The sequence below is a fragment of the Garra rufa genome, chromosome 9, assembly GCF_049309525.1.
Source record: "Garra rufa chromosome 9, GarRuf1.0, whole genome shotgun sequence".
NCBI lineage: Eukaryota > Metazoa > Chordata > Actinopteri > Cypriniformes > Cyprinidae > Garra > Garra rufa.
Window position 1 is genome coordinate 19,251,723 of NC_133369.1, and position 18,358 is coordinate 19,270,080.

Consider the following 18,358-nt stretch of genomic DNA (forward strand, 5'->3'; position numbering starts at 1 on the left):
TTCTTGGAATGTAGACTCTTGGCAGCAGTCTAGCAGGTGTGTATTAACCACCTTTTTCTAAAGAACAGAATGCCAAAATGGTCAAATGAAGTGCAGTAACTAGAGGGCTTGGAGGAAAATTGAGAGAAATTGTTATTCTAGCCTTGGAAGTTTCTTCATTCTCAGATGCTGATCTGTTGACCTAGAGAGCTCTTACAGAATCCAAGCAAGTAGCCTATTTGTAAAATGTGATTTTTTTCATGCTTCTCTGTTCCTAAAAGCATAGCACAGCTGTCCTAGAGCACTGAGTTAATTTAACATTGGCTTGAAGAGCTCCTCTCAACACTCCCAACGCTTTCTGCTCCTGTCTGGAGGTAAAGGCAAATGAGGAGAGATCCCTGCAGCTCAGTGTGCTTGAGTGTGTCTGTCATTGTCTGGCCTGAATTTTGGTGAAGAGGACCAGTAGAGCTGATCCCCAGCCAGCTCTTTGTTTAAGTTTTACAACAGGCACAGAGGTGCATTATGGATCTCAATGAACGAGGCGCCAGAAAAAGACAACAAGCTTTGGTGAGAACGAGACCACAATCCACCGAATGAGTGTTTTGTTGTGTCGGGCTAGTTGTTTCTGTCTTTTTCGGTCTCTCACTAAGGCACATTTATTCAAAATAAACCCCTGAAAGCTGTTGTTAACTCTGTATCACCTCAAATGGCATTTAGTTGACAGCATTATTTCTTGTTCTTATGCTAATATCAACATCTTTTACAACCACTGCTGAGCTAGATCAGAAGGTTATGATCTCATTTTTCATCTTCCTTCTCAGATGATGCACTTCAATAGATCGGAGAGCATGCTGGGATTATGACTCACTTTCTCTACGTCCTATTTATATCTGCCAAAGTTCTTCTCCAAATCCATGAGCAATTACTCTGTCAGTCTCTCTTGACTGCTATCCTGCCTCCTCCTGTGGATATGTCAGAGTTTAGACTGCAGTTTGATTAGGAAAGACCTATCTGAGGACGGGTCTCGGGACGGGGTTTCTTAAAACTTTCTTAAAGCTCTGTTTACCTAGATTGCTTTGGTGCTGGAAATTCTCTGGAGACAATGAAAACTTTATTGCGTTTTCCTGTTTTTGTAGCATGTCTGAACACGCAACACTGACAATTTTATATAACTTAAAGGATTAGTTAACTATAAATGAAATTTCTCTGCATTTCCTCAACCGCTTGTGATTCTAAACCTGTATGACTAGAAATGAAGTTTTTTAATAATATAATGACTACCCTTTAAATGTCAGAATGACATATAAGCACCATTTAAGTATAATAAAAATGTTACATATGATGTATTCCAAGTCTTCTAAAGTTATACAATGGCTTTGTGAGTTCTGTTCACTGAAAATCTCAATATCCACCCAAGCTCTGCTTTGTGAATACATTAGAGAAGTAGCAGTGTATGATTTTCGAAAGTATAACTCCTAAAACTTTCAGTAAATTGATCCAATTTACAGAACCGTGTTTCCCAAAGGCAGCTCTAGCCAATTATGGTTGCAAGTTTTATTCTTAGCAGCATAATTTAATGATTCTGTGTTTTTTCAAAACCATAATTTTAATCAGCATTCACAAACAGCATTGCAAAGTCCTGTGGCTGGACCTCTCGACCTGTGGTTTGAAGTGTACTTTCTAGTTAGTATGATGTGAACTAGATCATGCTCCGATTAAAATAAACAAGCTAACAAGCAGTACAACCAGTATCTCTCATTCCATATATTACAAATGTGTTAAAGTTTGTCAAGAAAATGAAAACAACATTTTTTATGAGCGTGAATGTGTTCTGTGACACAAGAGGGAATGGCAACTGAATAAATCATGTGTAAATAAATCAAAACTGGATTAAAAAATAGTGAAGTGATCATCAAATACCATGTTCATTATTTACAGCAAAAAATTTGACATTTATGTGATTTTAAACTGGTTCATTATTAATGACAGTGTTGTCATTAAATGGATAGTTCACCCAAAAAGACCCCATTATTTACTATCCTAGGTGTACACGACTTTCTTCTTTCGGACGAATTAAATCGAAGTTATTAAAAATGTTGTGGCTCTTCTAAGCTTTATAATAGCAGTGAACAGCTGTTGAGATTTTGAAGTCCAATAAAGTGCATCCATTCATAAAAAGTACTCCACATGACTCCAGGGGGTTAACAAATGCCTTCCTGAAGCAAATCGATGCGTTTGTGTAAGAAAAATATCCATATTTAAATGAACAATATCACACGAGTAGACGTATATCGGCACTGCTGTGATTCGGCCATATAGGCACGAGACCACAATTTATTGTATTACTGCATTAAAAGCTCACTGTATTATGTGTGGTAGAGTATTATGAGAGAGAGATGGACTGAACAATCATGATTACCTGCATCTGATACAGCATTCATTGTTCATATTTACGATGAAGCATTAGTTTAAATGTCCGCTGAGCAAAAACGCTATCTTTGTCGTAACATTAATATCCTTTCGTATGTTAAGGATGATTTGTAAAGACAGCACTGCTCAGTGCATTTGTTAGCAGTGTCAAGCTGTTGTTGAAACTAAAAATATCTTTCATTTCTAATTGCATTTATTTTTCAGTATAAAAGTCTTTACTGCTGTTAAAAACAGTCTCTTTTCACCATCAAATAGTGGGACTTAAATCACCACCATGAACACAAACGCCATTTCTCAATGCTAAGCACTTTTACATACTACTATTATTTATATAAAATACAGTATTAAATACTATTTTTATATAAAATATTATTTATTTAATAATATATTTAATAAACAGCAGCCATCATTAAAGTTGCTAGGCAATTCAGTCAAACTTACACAGGCAGCGCACTCTGATATATACAGCATTAAATTTACAAAAACGTGATGAGATTTTGCCAAAACTGTCTTCTCTGGAACAAATAATAGTTTAATGAGACCAAAGACTTGCCCGTTAGATTTACCCCAAATTAATTATATCTCATTTTTAACCACTATAAACTAGTGTTGTCAAAAATATTGATATTTCAATAAAATCGATACTGAAATATCTGAACGGTACCAATACTAATTTCCCAAAGTATCGATACTAGCCGAGCTGTCACTTTCACTTCTCTCCAAAAGGCGCGACAAACACCACATGTGACCGCAGTGCCTGTCTCGTCTCGTTCCTCTGGTTAAATAGCATAAGTGAAGCGAATAGAAAGGCGAGTGCGGCGACCCCGCCACCGGCTTTGGCTGATAAAGAACACAGCAGCAGTGCTATCTGGAAAATTTTGGATATAAAGCAAATGAACACGGAAAGCCGAAGTACACAAGCAAGCCAATATGTAAAAGTAAAGAGTTGCTACCGAGCAGTGCTAACAAAAGACGCTAACACTACTAATTTCGCAAAGCACCTGAAAGACAGACACCTGGGCTGTATCCGAAATCGCCCCCTATACCCTCAAATAGGGCACTATTTGAGGGGACAGCCATTTTTAGTGGTGTCCGAAACCATAGTGGACGTTCTCGAGTGCACTCATTCAATCCCACAATGCACCGCAAAAACGAGTGTACAACACAATCGATGTACACTCAACGTCTAGAGATAACCCACAATGCACTGTGAGAGTCGCGAGCTGAATGAATCCCCGCGTCTCGACAGAGGATGGCACCCGCAGCTCATCCATCTGTTCATTTTACAACGCGCTCGTCCACGGTGCAGCATAAGGGGCCGTTCACATGTAGCGTCTTTTGCGCGCTCAAGTTCGTTATTTCAAATGTAGACGCGCGGCTTGCGCGCACATAATGGAAGCGACGCGGTCGCGACGCGCATACGGTGCGACGCGCTCGTTTTTCCAGGCGCGTAAGCTCCGCATCAAGATAAAAACATCTCAACTTTTCAGAATGCCGCAAGCACACCGCAGGTCATGTGACATGAACCAACCAATCAGCTTCCTCACGTTTTTCCGTTACATTGAAACCTCAGCAGAAACATGGAGGAACAGCTCATCATTGTGGTCCAGGGATTTCCTGAACTTTATGATTTGTCAAGCCCCCATTATTTTGACGCTAATAGAAGAAAACAATGCATGGAGACGCATAGGCTTGGAGCTAGAGCGCAGCTGATGGTTGCTTAGAAACGGCAGACGCTTCCGGAGCGCAAGCGCCCGAGCGCTTTGTTGATAAAGGAAGAAAGCGGCGCGCCTAGCGTTTTCCACGAGGTTTTAGGCGCGACATGTGAACGGCCCCTAATACAACACAGGTACAAATTTGTTGTAAATTGATTATTAAATTGTTTAACTAGGGTTTATACATAATTTCCGTGACAGAGTTTAAGATAAATCCTTTAATCTTACTACTGGAACTGCCCGTTTCAAATGATTATTAAACAGCAAGCAAACTATGAAAAAGCAGCAGTCTTTCCAGTGCACTCAGTGTCCGAATTCACTCACTCGTTTTCACTCACTCCTTCAAGTGGACTGTATGAGTGGACTAATGTAGGGAATAGTGAATGAGGGTATAGGGGGCGATTTCGGATACAGCCCTGGATCTATATAAAGAATTTCGAGAGGTTGGTAACTTCTCATTTTAACATTACTGAATCATTAAATAAGATAGCCTAGCTGAAATGAGTGCTGTCTCGTTTTTTCACCGTAATTCGTTAATATAATCTCATTGAGGAATCTTAGACAAGTAAATACATCAACTGGTCAAATGTAAATTAACGTGTGCTTATTTAACTTTATTTAAAATAATAATAATAATTAAATAATGCAATTTGTCTTAATGTCGATCTTGTGAGCAACTGAGCATTGTTTTCGCGTGTGATGCATGCACGTTTGCATGCATGGATCGGTGATTATATGTGAATCTGGCATTAAAATCCATTCATCAAATAATGTTAATGTAGTAACCAGCATTTATGAACGATGAGCAATGCATTTGTTACAGTATATATTTTTGATAACGGTAGGTAATAAAATTAAAACTGATCATGTAAGCTCTGGTCCAATAAAACTATTTTAATTAGTTCATGTATTAGTAAATGTTAGTTTAAATTAACTTTTAACTAAGATTAATTAATTTTTTGGAAGCATTTTTCATTGTTTAGTCATGTTAACTAATGTTAACAAATATCTATTACCATTAACTTAAGTTCTAAGATTAGTTATAGTTCAGTTCATTTTAAAAGTGTGGTCTAAAAAGAAAAAAAAATTGTTAAACAACAAAAACAACACACTCACAACCTACACTACCAGCTGTTTTTGTAATTGAACAGCAGATAAAGAAATGAAACAAACTCAAATGAAGCTAAGAAGCTGAACAGGGCTGTAGCAATGTACATTTGCACATTCCTCATTGTCATGTTATCTTGTTATATTTACCCCTTTAATATTGTGGCAGTTTTTTTCTCTGTGGTATCGAAAATGGTATCGAATATCGATATTTGTCAAGGTATCGTATCGAAGATAGAAATTACAGTATCGTGACAACACTACCATGAACCTTTCTCCTGAGTAAATGATGAGCGCCGCCATTACAAATTCTAACTTCAGATTGAATTCTCTTCTGTTCCGGTCTCCATACAGTAGAAACCTATTGAAATTGCGCCCGGAAATGCAAAGTATTCTTCGGGTTAAGAGTCAGGCGTGAGTTTCGCGTTTAGGAAAAACGTCTATAGAGACATCAGAGCCAGCGGTAAATTCCAGAAGATCTGGTCCAAGATGAGGCGCTCTCAGGTGGATTCATGAGCCCTGAACATCCTGAACAACCACTCTCTCGTAATGTGCATATGACACTTTGCGGAAGCTAGAGATTAAGGCTTATAAAGTTTTGAATATGGATATTTTTCTTACTCAGATACATTGATTTGCTTCAGAATGCCTTTATTAACCCTTTAATGTGGAGTACTTTTTATGATGAATGGATGCACTTTATTGGACTTCAGTAGCCATTCACTGCTATTATAGAGCTTGGCTAACTCTGATTTTGATGTTTTTTTAACTCTGATTTTATTAATCTGAGATAAGAAAGTCTTATACAGTACACTTATACAGAGGTTGAGTAAATCATGGGGTAGTTTTAATTTTTGGATGAACTATCCCTTTAACAAAAGTTTTTTGTATGTATGGTTGTAGGAAACAGTAGCTGCTTATTTTCTACAACAGTGCATTGTAGTGAAGCAGTGAGTTACATTGCTGTGTGACAAACTTGCCCCTGAATGATTCATTCATGAATCAGACTGATTCAATTTCCAAATTCAACTCACTGACTGGATGAGCATAACACACTATCAGAGGGGAAGATTACCACCAAATAACAACTTCACACATGTCATATATAGATAGATTGTTGTTTTTGTCTTCTTTTTTCTTTATGATGTTGTTAATAGAAATAGAGAAACGGTTGGATGCTTCAAGAGACGACTGTCATTATGAATACAGTGAGCTATTTTCCCCTGTGTGTGCTTGAGTGATATGTATATGTGACAGCTCTAGGCAGCAATACAGATCTCTGTTCCTCTTGCATTGCGTTGAGTGACAGACCAGCTCTTGGCGGTGCCACATTGCAGTGTTTACCCATCCTGTTTCCGATGTCTAGGTGTCTGGGACCTCAAATATTGCATCAAAATCTGATGGACCTGAATCTGCCCTCTATATTCCATTGGGGAATCAAGTTGGTTGCTCTATACTGTCCTTTCAGCTGTTCTGCTGACTGGATAAATAACCTGAGAAACCACTGAATAACCACTGTAGTCCATTTAAAACTCCACAGTTTTTCTAATAAAGTTCTGTTCTTAAGAGAGACATGATTGTGGGTGTGCAGCTCATTGGATATTGATTTTGAATAGTCATTTTCACAGGTTTTTCTCTGTATTTCATTGAGAGAATTCATGGCCATGGTGTTAGACATCCACATCACTTGCTAACTGATGATACAGAGTCATTATTTGTTTTTCTGAGCCTTGAGAGTTGGCTGTGGAAATGACTACGAAGCAGCATTAACGGTCGCAGGCTCACAGTGAGATGGAAAAAATCCTTCAGAATTGAACACCCAGAAACACCCCATCTGTGATAGGCTTATGGAGCAGTTAGATGGCCCCCTCTGCAGGCTGAAGTGGAGTGCATTTTACTAGCCACTTAATATGCAATGCTACATGGTTATTTGAGTTTTTAGACCAGCCTGTGAAGATTTGGACCATTTTGTAAAGATTCTTTGTACTTAAATAGAGTTGAGTATATCTTTTGTTCTGTTGTGTTTTTGAGTTCTAAAGATGTTTCTGTTATGCACAGGTATGGGGTGAACTGCCTTATCCAGTTTGAGGATTTTGCCAACGTCAATGCCTTTCGTCTGTTGAGCAAATACCGCAACAAGTACCTCACATTCAATGACGACATCCAAGGTACAGGCACAAAAAAGACTTTAGTCCCACACTGGTTTTAAGTTTCACCTACACAAAATTATTCAAGCACAGAGAACACATACAGTTTAAATTATATTTTAGCTTAATTTAAAAAGTTGTTATCTTATGATTAGGCTGGTTTTCAGTCTGTAATGTAGTCTAGAAATCAATGATTGCAAGTTAGTCATTCAGACCATATCGCTCACTGATTTTCTTTGCTAAATCCCTCTTGTATTTATAGTTCAATAGCAAGACTAGGTGGTTATCTTGAGTGCATTTTTCTTCTATTTTCTCCTCTCAGTCTTTATCCTTTTTTTGCAGACACATTCCATTCAACAGTTTGAACACAATCACACTGTTAGAAATTGATTTTCGATCAAACGTTTAGGTGGAGCACGTTAATCTCACCGCTCACAGAGTTGACTATATGTGTCCACTGGAGTGGAGCGAGTGGAGCTAAACGGGCATTTTCAATTTATTCTACAGTATATGGGAGCTGTCAGATATTAGAGTTTTCAGTTTATACTTTGCAAATATGATTTTATGATTCATACATATACGTACAGTTAGTCAAAAGTTTTCACATACTTTGCAGAATCTGCAAAATGTTAATTATTTTACCAAAATAAGAGGGATCATATAAAATGCATGTTAATTTTTATTTAGTACCGACCTGAATGATTCTGAGATCCATCTTTTCACACTGAGGACTACTGAGGGACTCACATGCAACTATTAAAGAATGCTGGTGCTCCAGAAAGAAAAACGATGCCTTAAGAGCCAGGGGTGTAAACTTTTGAACCGAATTTCTTAGTTTGCCTAAATATCATAATTTTAATTTAGTACTGCCCTTCAGAAAAGTCAAATCTACCCTGATCTTCATATTCAAAAAGTTTTCACTCCCCGGCTCTTAATGCATCTATGCTGAAAAACCAAAGAATTTGTGCTACAAAATAAAAAAAATAAATAAAAAAACAGCTGTGGATCATTCAGGTAACAATACTTTATTAGGAATCAAGTGTATGTAAACTTTTGAAAAGGGTAATTTTTTATAAATTCAACTATTATTTTCTCTTGTGGACTATATGTAAACATCTTTTATGTGAAATATCTTATTCAGGTCAGTACTAAATAAAAAATAACATGTATTTTGTATGATCCCTCTTATTTTGCATATTCTGGAAGGTGTAAGTAAACTTTTGTATATGATTTATTTATTCAAATACTTTTTTTTTTGCTGAGGTGCCCTGGTTGAGTTCCACAAAAACACCATAAAAAAGAAATAAAGTTTGCAATTCGCCAATTATTGACCCTGTATTATAAAGCAAGCTAGACTTCTCTGAAGATGGCCACACTGCTGTATCTTTAATAGACTCAAATCAGCAGATCCCTAGCATTTAGAGCGGATTTCAACAGAATATATAAATAGCTGCTTATCTCACTCCTTTGACAATTCCTCAAATCCACCTCTGTATTGACTTCACTTTTATGTCTACAATTAATGAGCTTCCAGAGTTGAGTCTCTAGCCTCAGCTCATCCTTTTGTGAATAGCTTTTCTGTTTACCTCAGAGATAATATTAACTCCGGTATTAAAGATATTTGTGTTTCCTGTCCTATAGGTACTGCTGCTGTGGCTGTAGCAGGACTGCTGGCTGCCCTTTGTATTACCAAGAGCAAAATGGCTGACCATACTATTGTATTTCAGGGTGCAGGGGAGGTGAGTGTGTTGGCTGTACAGATCCACAAGTAACAGTTTTAAACACCAATTATTAGGTATTTTGATGTTTTTTTAATCCATAATGAGTGACCAAATGATTCTTGTGTTTTTTAAGATGTATAGAGTGAATTCATTAAAGATTCATTATTTGGGTCAAGCTGTGTGTGTTCTTAGAGTTCACACATCTCTTTTGAAGTGCTCGAGTGTATGTGAAATGTAAATCTGTAACAGCATTTTTATGTTTTCAGGCTGCAATGGGAATAGCTGAGCTTATCATTATGGCGATGGAGAAAGAGGGGCTTCCTCATGAGGAGTGTATAAAGAAAATCTGGATGGTGGACTCTAAAGGACTTATTGTTAAGGTGAGTTATTAAAAGCAAGTTTTGACTCTGCATAGATAGCAACACAACTACCACGTTCAAGGACCAGAAAGGACATTGTTAACAGTCCATAAAGACTTTATTTAACTATTTTTTCTCTTCTGTCAGTCTTCGATGCACATTAACGACAGTACTACAAAAAAAAAAAATTCTCGTAGATACTTGCATTGCTGTCTATGCAGGGTCAGAAAGCTTTCAGATTTCATTAAAAATATCTTAATTTGTGTTCTGCTGATGAACAATAATGACAAGTAATAATGACAGAATTTTTGGGTGAACTATCCCTTTTAAAGACAAAGACATCAGAGAGTTTTTGATAATGACACTTTTATCTAGGCAGTCTGTTCTACACCAGTCTACTTCCCAGGAACTCCTTGGAGTAATAATCTTGCTTTAGGGCAAGATGATGTTGAAGAAACTCTGTGATCTCAGCAGTTTTCATATGTCTTCCTTTCTGCTCCCCTGCAACTCTGTCCTCAACATTTTTCTCAGATGCTGCAAAGCGTGAAATGACCGAAAGTATTTAGAGCACGTCCCATGAACGGAGCATAAAAATATATGCATTTAAATATACAGTGCCTTGCAAAAGTATTCATACCCCTTCATTTTTTTCACATTTTATGTTGCTGCCTTATGTTAAATTATTTTAAATGACTTTTCCCCCACATCAATCTACACCCCATGCACCACAAGGACAAAGTAAAAACAGATTTGTCACAACTTCATAAATTTATTAAAAATAAAAAACTGAAATAAGTACATTGCATAAATATTCACACCCTCAACACCTTTACAGCCTCAAGTATTTTTGGGTATGATGCAACAAGATTTGCACATCAACATTTGGCAATTATCTGCCATTTTTCGCCTCACCTCTTCACCTCTCAAAGATCTGGCAGACATTTTCAGCTTTCTCCAGAAATGTTTGATTGTGTTTAAGTCCAGGCTCCTATAGGGTGCTTAGGGTTATTGTCCTGTTGGATGGGTTAACTTTCTGCCCAGCCTAAGGTTCTGAATGCTCTGGACTAGGTTTTCACTAAGGCTATCTCAATATTTTGTGTGACTAGAAGTGACTACAAGCAATATGAATGCTCTTGAGCTATATTCTAACTGTACCAGATTAGGGTATGAATACTTATGGAATGAAATCATTTACATTTTTTTGTAAATTGTAAATTGTAAAGTGTAGATTGATATGGTGGGAAAAAAAAGTAATTTAAAGTTTAACATAAGGCAGCAACATAAAATGTGAAAAAATATGATGAATATGAATTGATCAAAAGTATGAATACTTTCGCAGAACACTGCACAAGAAAAAAAGCGAATGATGTATATTATATTTAACTGCTTTCATTTTTAATTGTTTTATTTTTAGTTTTTTAAGAAAAGTGCCTTGGACAATTAACCCACCCCTGAAAGTCTGTTTAATTTCTTTAGATCAAATATCAAACCAAATAGCATGTGCTAGACCTTCTTAATGATCTTTTGATGCTGGACATTTTGTCACTTTTTGTGCCATTTCTATGATTATTTTTTAACCCACTGGTCTTGAGGTAGTTACTATATTAGTGGCAGTTCCTGTCATGAAGGTGTAGTTCATCACATCAGCTATGGATGTGTTTGACAACCAGAGAGTTTACTAATTAATACGTGTGTAAATATAGATGCCAGATATATAGATAAGTGTGTCAGTTTTCATCCAATGCAGTGACATTTATGCGTTTCTAAGTGTTACATATGGTGGATTGTATGCTCTTTGTTTCCTGTGGAGAGAATCTGTGTTCATTATGATGTGTGGCAATGTGCGCTGTGGTATGTTTCCTATATGCTTTAATCATCTGTCTTTTTCTCTGTGTATTGTCATCTCTCTGTCTCCTATTCAGGGTCGGGATCACCTCACTCATGAGAAAGAGAGATTTGCACATGAGCATGCACAAATGAAGAGGCTTGAGGATGTAGTAAAGGAGCTGAAACCCACTGCTATAATTGGTACATATATACATAAATATACACTGCTGTTGTGCCAAGATTTCCTATGATGACTATTGTACTCAAATCCCTCTCTTCTTCTCCTCAGGGGTGGCAGCTATCACTGGCGCTTTCACGGAGGAGATAATCAAAGCTATGGCATCCTTCAATAAGAGACCTATTATCTTTGCTCTAAGCAACCCCACCAGCAAGGCAGAGTGCACTGCTGAGCAGTGCTACACACTCACTGAGGTGCTTTTAGATGGAGTAGTGTACATGTGTACATTTATGAGAGTGAAACATTAGGTTTAATTTTCACTTCTCTGTGTTTTTTATTGCAGGGACGGGGCATATTTGCAAGCGGGAGTCCCTTTGATCCGGTAACCCTTCCCGATGGGCGCAAGTTCTACCCTGGTCAGGGCAACAACGCTTATGTGTTTCCTGGAGTGGGGTTGGGGGTCACCGCTTGTGCAATGAGACACATCCCTGAGGATATTTTCCTCGTTTCGGCTGAGGTGATCGAATCTCAATTATTTTTTTCTGTCGGTCTCTAAAGCCTTATTCTAAGTGTTACTCATGGGAACTGAATGGCTCCTCGGTGATAAAACAACACATGAATGTGTTGCGGTACTCTCATGAACATGTCAAAGGTTGACATGGAAGAGAAGAATTGTTTTTTTTTCTTTGTGCACAAAAAGTATTCTCGTAGCTTCATAACATTAAGGTTGAATCACAGATGTCACATAGATTTTAATAAAATTGGTGTATGTAATTTGGGTGAAAACTTTTGCATGGATGGAGGGAGAAAAACACCACATTCTGGAATTGGATAGCTATGAAATCACAGACAAGCTTCTGCAAATGTTGAAAAACCGTACATCCCCATGAGAAACAATTACCTTCCAAAAAGTTTGTCTTCATAAACTGCTTTTGAAAACTTTCCCTCTAACCCTTTAATTTATTTTTAATCTGACATCTCCATATTTTGCTCAGTCTTTCTTAGGGCTGCATATTAATACACATTTTCTGATTTGATTCGATACAGATTCACTGTCTTCTGATTCGATTGGATTTGATATCAGTTTCAATTTTAATTTGTTCGGGTTTATTTTTGTCACAGAGTTCATAATACTTAAATGAACGAAATTGTCAATAAACTATTGATTTAAATAACAGAAGAAACATTTGTACATCACAAAAACAGTATTAAAAATTAACAACTGTGCCTAACAGTAGCTGAAAGTCTGAAATTCATCAGTTTTAGTTTTAGTTATTACTTTTTTCTATTATTCTGACACAGTAGATCCTTTTCATGGAATAGTAAAAAAAATTAAAGTCATTGCACCGAAATTTTCATCCGAAATGTTTGCACGTTAAAAAATAAATAAGACCTCATGTTGTGTCAATCACGTTTACACATTGAGTCGAGATTTTTGACTTATTGTGCAATAACCAGTGTTGGGGAAAGTTACTTTTAATAATAATGCATAACAATATTGCGATACTCCCTAAAGAAAGTAACTTATTGCATTACTTAGTTGCTTTTTATTGAAAGTAAAGTGTTACATTACTTTTGCATTGCTTTTTAAATCTGGGCAGGACTGATTTTTAGCAAATGTAAAAGCCCTTTCACACCAAAAAGTGAAATGAATAAGCCTAAGGTTGAAGGAAAAGTAAATTCACATCTGTACGGTAGAACTGTATGAAAAAGGAAGCTCAACACTCTTTAGCAATAAGAAAAATTAAGCACAAATGTTAGTAAATCTAAAGTAAGTTTTGCTTATTAGTATGGTTGAATTGGATCAACAAAGGTCAGCAGCAAAGACACTGGTTAAAATTGGATTAAATACATAAAGGATACAAAAAGTAACTGACATTACTTACTAACTCAAATATTTTCTTGTAAATGAAAAAGTAATGCATTACTTTACTAGTTACTTGAATAAAGTAATCTGATTACATATATATATATATATATATATATATATATATATATATATATATATATATATACAGTATATATTAGATAAATATGTGTGCTGCTTCTTACTGCATCAAAAAAGTAAACTTTTCCAAAGCTAAATACCCATTGCCTATTCTACAATATTTTTCCAAATTATACCCCGATGCAAATTTTATGATTGAATTTAAATGATTTTTATAACTAATTGCTTTCTGAAGACATTTTATCTGATGTGTAATCAGAAAATCGCAATTTCTTTCCAGCACTTATACTACTCTACGTTTACATGCTCAAAATAAATCATAAAATCCCATTACAATATGCAAACATCTTGCACTATGTGCAATGTCATCTCTTATTTTGCTGAACTTATCTGTCAAGCTGTCCCCTCCATGCTACACCTGATATCAGCCAGACAGTGTTGTAGTCAGGTACTGAGGATGGTTGCATCAGACGGGGTAAACAAGAGCACTGCTTTGAATCTCAATGAACCACTGTCCTGTTCTGCTGAAAACAACCCATTGCAGTCTAAAGGGTTAGCCAAGGCCATACAGGCCCTCACATCATATCAGCATGTGCCACTAAAGGAGATTTATCTCTTAAGAGCCACTCAGAAGGTTGTGATGTACTCTGAGTGTGAGCTGGATCACTTCTCCCGCTCCAGTAAAGCTGCAGTGTGGATGTCTGAACTTCAAACAGCATCGGGCAGCAGGGGGGAATGCTTAATTTCTCTATTCCCGCCGGTCCTACTACCCCTAGTGTATTTCAATAAGTTATGGTTCTGGACTATATTGAGTTTCAGGAATATGGCAAAGCGGTGCAAACCAACTGATAGATGTAAAAGAAGAGATGGGGAATGGATGTAAATAAACCAAATAAGATAATGAGCAGAAAGAATTATGAGTGACTACAGCTGATGGTGGCTGGAGAATTTTGTTGTGTGTCTTAATTAGGTACAAATGGGAAAATGACAAACCCTAGTTGTGATTTATTATGCCTTGCTGGTCAGTGTTGCTGTAACGGAGACAAAAGGTTTGGACTCTATTAGTATTACAAAAAGAAACCATCTTGAGGGCGGCACAATAAAGCTCAAAACTGTGCTTTGGTTTTAGTTTAATTAAAGCTGCACAACCTTCTGGGAGTTATTTAACCAGTTACCCTGTCATTTTAATCCTGTATCACACATTGTTTGTATACTATTATAGAATTTATTCATATTTTGAATTCACTTTATTTGCCAAGGCAGCCTTTCTAATTTTCGTTTTTTTTTTAATCCCTGAATTTTATTTTCATTGACCAAAACAATTACAATTTAAAATTTTAGTTTTATTTAAAGTTATAGTCCACCTAAGTCATACAGGTTTGTAATGTTTTGTAATTGTCATTTTAACGACATAACATCTTGTTATAACAAGAAAAGATGTAATTTTAACAAGAAAAAGTTGTTGTTTTAATGAGAAAAGATGGCCACAGCAGCGTGGACAATCGCTTAGCTCGCTCACATAACTATTTATTTTAGGGATGCACCGATCCGTAGGGGCCGATCACTTGCGCGTTTTGTCAGTAAAGCCAGTTCTGTAATCAGCGGTAAATGCCATCAGGTGCGTGATTTCACGTTGAGCCGTATATACTACACACAGCCGTTGTTCACTGACGAGCTGCGCACATTCACACTGATAATGAACATTGATTTGCGCAGCTCGTCGGTAAACAACGGCTGTGTGTAGTATATACGGCTTAACGTGAAATCACGCACCTGATGGAATTTACCGCTGATTACAGAACCGGCTTTACTGACAAAACGCGCAAGCATTATCGGCCGATTCGGATTGGTGCATCCCTAATTTATTTTCTATAACAGGAAAAACATTGTTTTTATGACCTAATACATCGTTTTAACGAAAACACGAGAAAAATGTTTTAATGAGATAATTGTCATTTTAACTACATAACATCTCATTATTACGAGTAAAGATGTTTTAACAAGATAATTATGTAGTTTTAATGACAACTTGTTATTACGAGAAAAGATGTTGTTTTAACAAGAAAAGATGTTAAAATTACATAACATCTCGCTATTATGAGAAAAAATTATGTTTTAACGACATCACATCTCATTATTACAAGAAAAGATGTTTTAACGAAACAAAGATGTGTTATTATGAGAAAACAATTGATTGGAAAAAATATGTGTGTGGCAGCAATGCATCACCGTAGAAAACAATATTAAATGTTTTTGTTTCATTTTAGGCATGTCAAATTCTGGCTTTACAGACAAACATTTTAGTTCATGACAGTCAAGTCCAGCACGAGTTATACAAAACTCCCATTATATTCACTGAAACTATGAAATTAGCACCCCTGATTGGCCAATGAATTCCTAAATTCAACAGAAATTAATTTGATTATATAAGGCTATAAGGCACAAAACAGCACGTAAAAGCATTCTTATGCAGTGTGAGCGAATCTAAATGTAATTCAGCGAATGGATACTTTTCATTAATTGTCACATTTTAGTTTTAATTGCAACAGCCGTTATAAATTGTTTAACTGTGCAGGTGCATTTTTTGCCAGTTTGTCTTGAATTTATGGGGCATTTTTGTTCATTTTGGTAGCATTTTTGCCTCAAGCTCTTGTTAATTTTTGACACAATTTCTAAATTTGGTCTCTTTCTTGTTTTTTATTGAATATGGCTGGTCACAGGCAAGAAAAACCCACTTGCTACTGCCTGTGTAATCCACGTCTATATCCAGTGGGAAAAACAGGATGAATATTTGATGTAGTGAAATCAGGAAAACAAACAAGAGAAGAATAATTGAGTTCAGACTCTTGTGCGTGTGCACAAATGGTGTAGGTAAACACATTGTCTAAACATTGTAATAATCAGTTTAACCTGTGTTTACAGGCTATAGCGGAACTGGTGACCGAGAAGGATCTTGCAGAAGGGCGTCTGTATCCTCCACTCAACAGCATCCGGGAAGTTTCCATCAAGCTGGCTGTGAAGGTGAGCTCGACTCAAATAACATCTCAAGCTACAGGCGTGAATCATGCATGTCGCTATTTACAGATCAGGCTTTATGCTTGTTTTTTAACGTAATCGTTTTATGTGCATCATGACAGATTGTGGAGTACGCCTACAAAAACAAACTGGCAACGCTGCATCCTGAGCCGCGCGATAAAGAGGCTTTTGTTCGTTCGCTCATCTACAGCACAGACTACGACGAGTTTGCGGTGGATTCGTACAAATGGCCTGAGAACGCCATGACTGTCCAAACATGCAAACTGTGAGCTCACAAAACGCACACGCAGGCCAAAATGAGATTTATACGACAATTCTGTTTTAAATGTGATTTCTTAACATAATACTAAACACTGCTGTAAACTTTAAAATATCATCAATAAAATGTAATTTATTGTAATTTCCTGATTCCTGTTATTCAGTACATTGAATGGAATTCTATACAATTTCTAATTGTCCATAATGGGATTCATAAGGGAACATGCAGCACTGAGGAAGATCATCATATATATTTTTGTTGGTTTTTTAATCAGACCATAAAAAGAACTGTGTTGTATTTTGCTATTAATTACCAAGCGCCTTGCCCCTTTAAAATAGTTGTCATATCTAAATCTTGCCTAATGAGTCACTCTCTTCAATAAAAGCAGAATTCTGGCACCAGATACATAAAGAGTCCTCATGCACATTATTTTAACACCATAACTAATTGCTGTAAATATTTCCATTGGAAATTACTCATTAGCTGGTACACATCCTGAAGCAGTTATACTGAAGTGCTAGTGTTCAAAACATTGGCAGAACTTAATGAGCCGTCATGTCTGCCAGCTTTTGTGATGCCATTGTTCTTAGTATGTTTTACTGCTGGCAATGTAATTAGAAACATCATTGTCTGAATTATCTTAAATGACAGATTTAGAATTAAAGGGACAGTTCACCCAATAATGGAAATTCTATTATTAATTTCTCACCCTTGTGTCATTCCAAACCTGTAAGACCTTTGTTCATCTTTAGAACACAAATTAAGATATTTTTGATGAAATCAGAGAGCTTTTTGACCCTGCATAGACAGCAATGCAACTACAAACAGTGTACACTATGTAATATTCATTCATTTTCTATCATTAATGCAAATGGTATCACTGTATGTTTGAAAAATGCAAAATTCCAATAAAGGAATATGTATCATTTGTTCATTTGCGCAGTGCAGTGATTAATAAAGGATTCAGATAACTGAATCAAGCTCATCTCGCTGCATTTACCTCAGTGGGACTCTGGATATCTCAATTACTGCAATTTGTTGCGCATTTACCAAATGCTGAGATCTGTGCTGCTGGAACATGCTGATCCTTTGGGAATACCCTCAAAATTTGTGGATTTTAAGACACTCTAATTATAATCTACGGCTGCATTCTTTAGGCTGCACATTGACGTCATTGCCACAAGGGGAAATGATGTGATATGCATGTTGATCATGTTCAGTGAGAAGTTTCCTTACTTAGAGAAGCCGGCTCAGGTGATATATAGCAGATAAATGTTTAAAGAAATCTAAATAAAGATAAGAAACTCGCACTGGAAGATCTACTGCCTGCCATGGATTCTAAGATAAAGGCTTTGATTTATTTTTAATGTACTCAAAACAAGTTTCTCTGGCTGTCATTTTATATGCACTATATGCACAGTTATTGCTTCAGTACATTAATATAAACTAGAGTGTTCATTTTTTCAAAGAAAATTTGAAGTGGTATGAGATAACTTCCATGTTAGAAGACAGAAGTTGTCTTTTTATGATTTTTTTACCTACAGTCAAGTCAAGAAATTATTCATACCCCTGGCAAATTCTGACTTAAAGTTACTTTTATTCAACCAGCAAGTTTTTTTTTATTAGAAATGACACAGACAATGTACAAGAAG

The 18,358-nt window shown here is 36.4% G+C and overlaps 1 protein-coding gene across 1 annotated transcript in view; it reads left to right on the forward strand.

Moving 5' to 3' along the window:
- The window catches only part of me1 (malic enzyme 1, NADP(+)-dependent, cytosolic), a 187,566-nt gene extending 169,922 nt beyond the window's left edge, over positions 1–17,644 (forward strand). Inside the window, exons 7-14 of the mRNA XM_073846945.1 lie at positions 7,290–7,399; positions 9,020–9,117; positions 9,366–9,479; positions 11,381–11,486; positions 11,575–11,717; positions 11,807–11,980; positions 16,334–16,432; positions 16,549–17,644. Of these exons, the coding sequence (XP_073703046.1) occupies positions 7,290–7,399; positions 9,020–9,117; positions 9,366–9,479; positions 11,381–11,486; positions 11,575–11,717; positions 11,807–11,980; positions 16,334–16,432; positions 16,549–16,716 (1,012 nt within the window). The 3' untranslated portion in view covers positions 16,717–17,644. The remainder of the gene's footprint in view (positions 1–7,289; positions 7,400–9,019; positions 9,118–9,365; positions 9,480–11,380; positions 11,487–11,574; positions 11,718–11,806; positions 11,981–16,333; positions 16,433–16,548) is intronic.
- Positions 17,645–18,358: the final 714 nt, after the last annotated feature.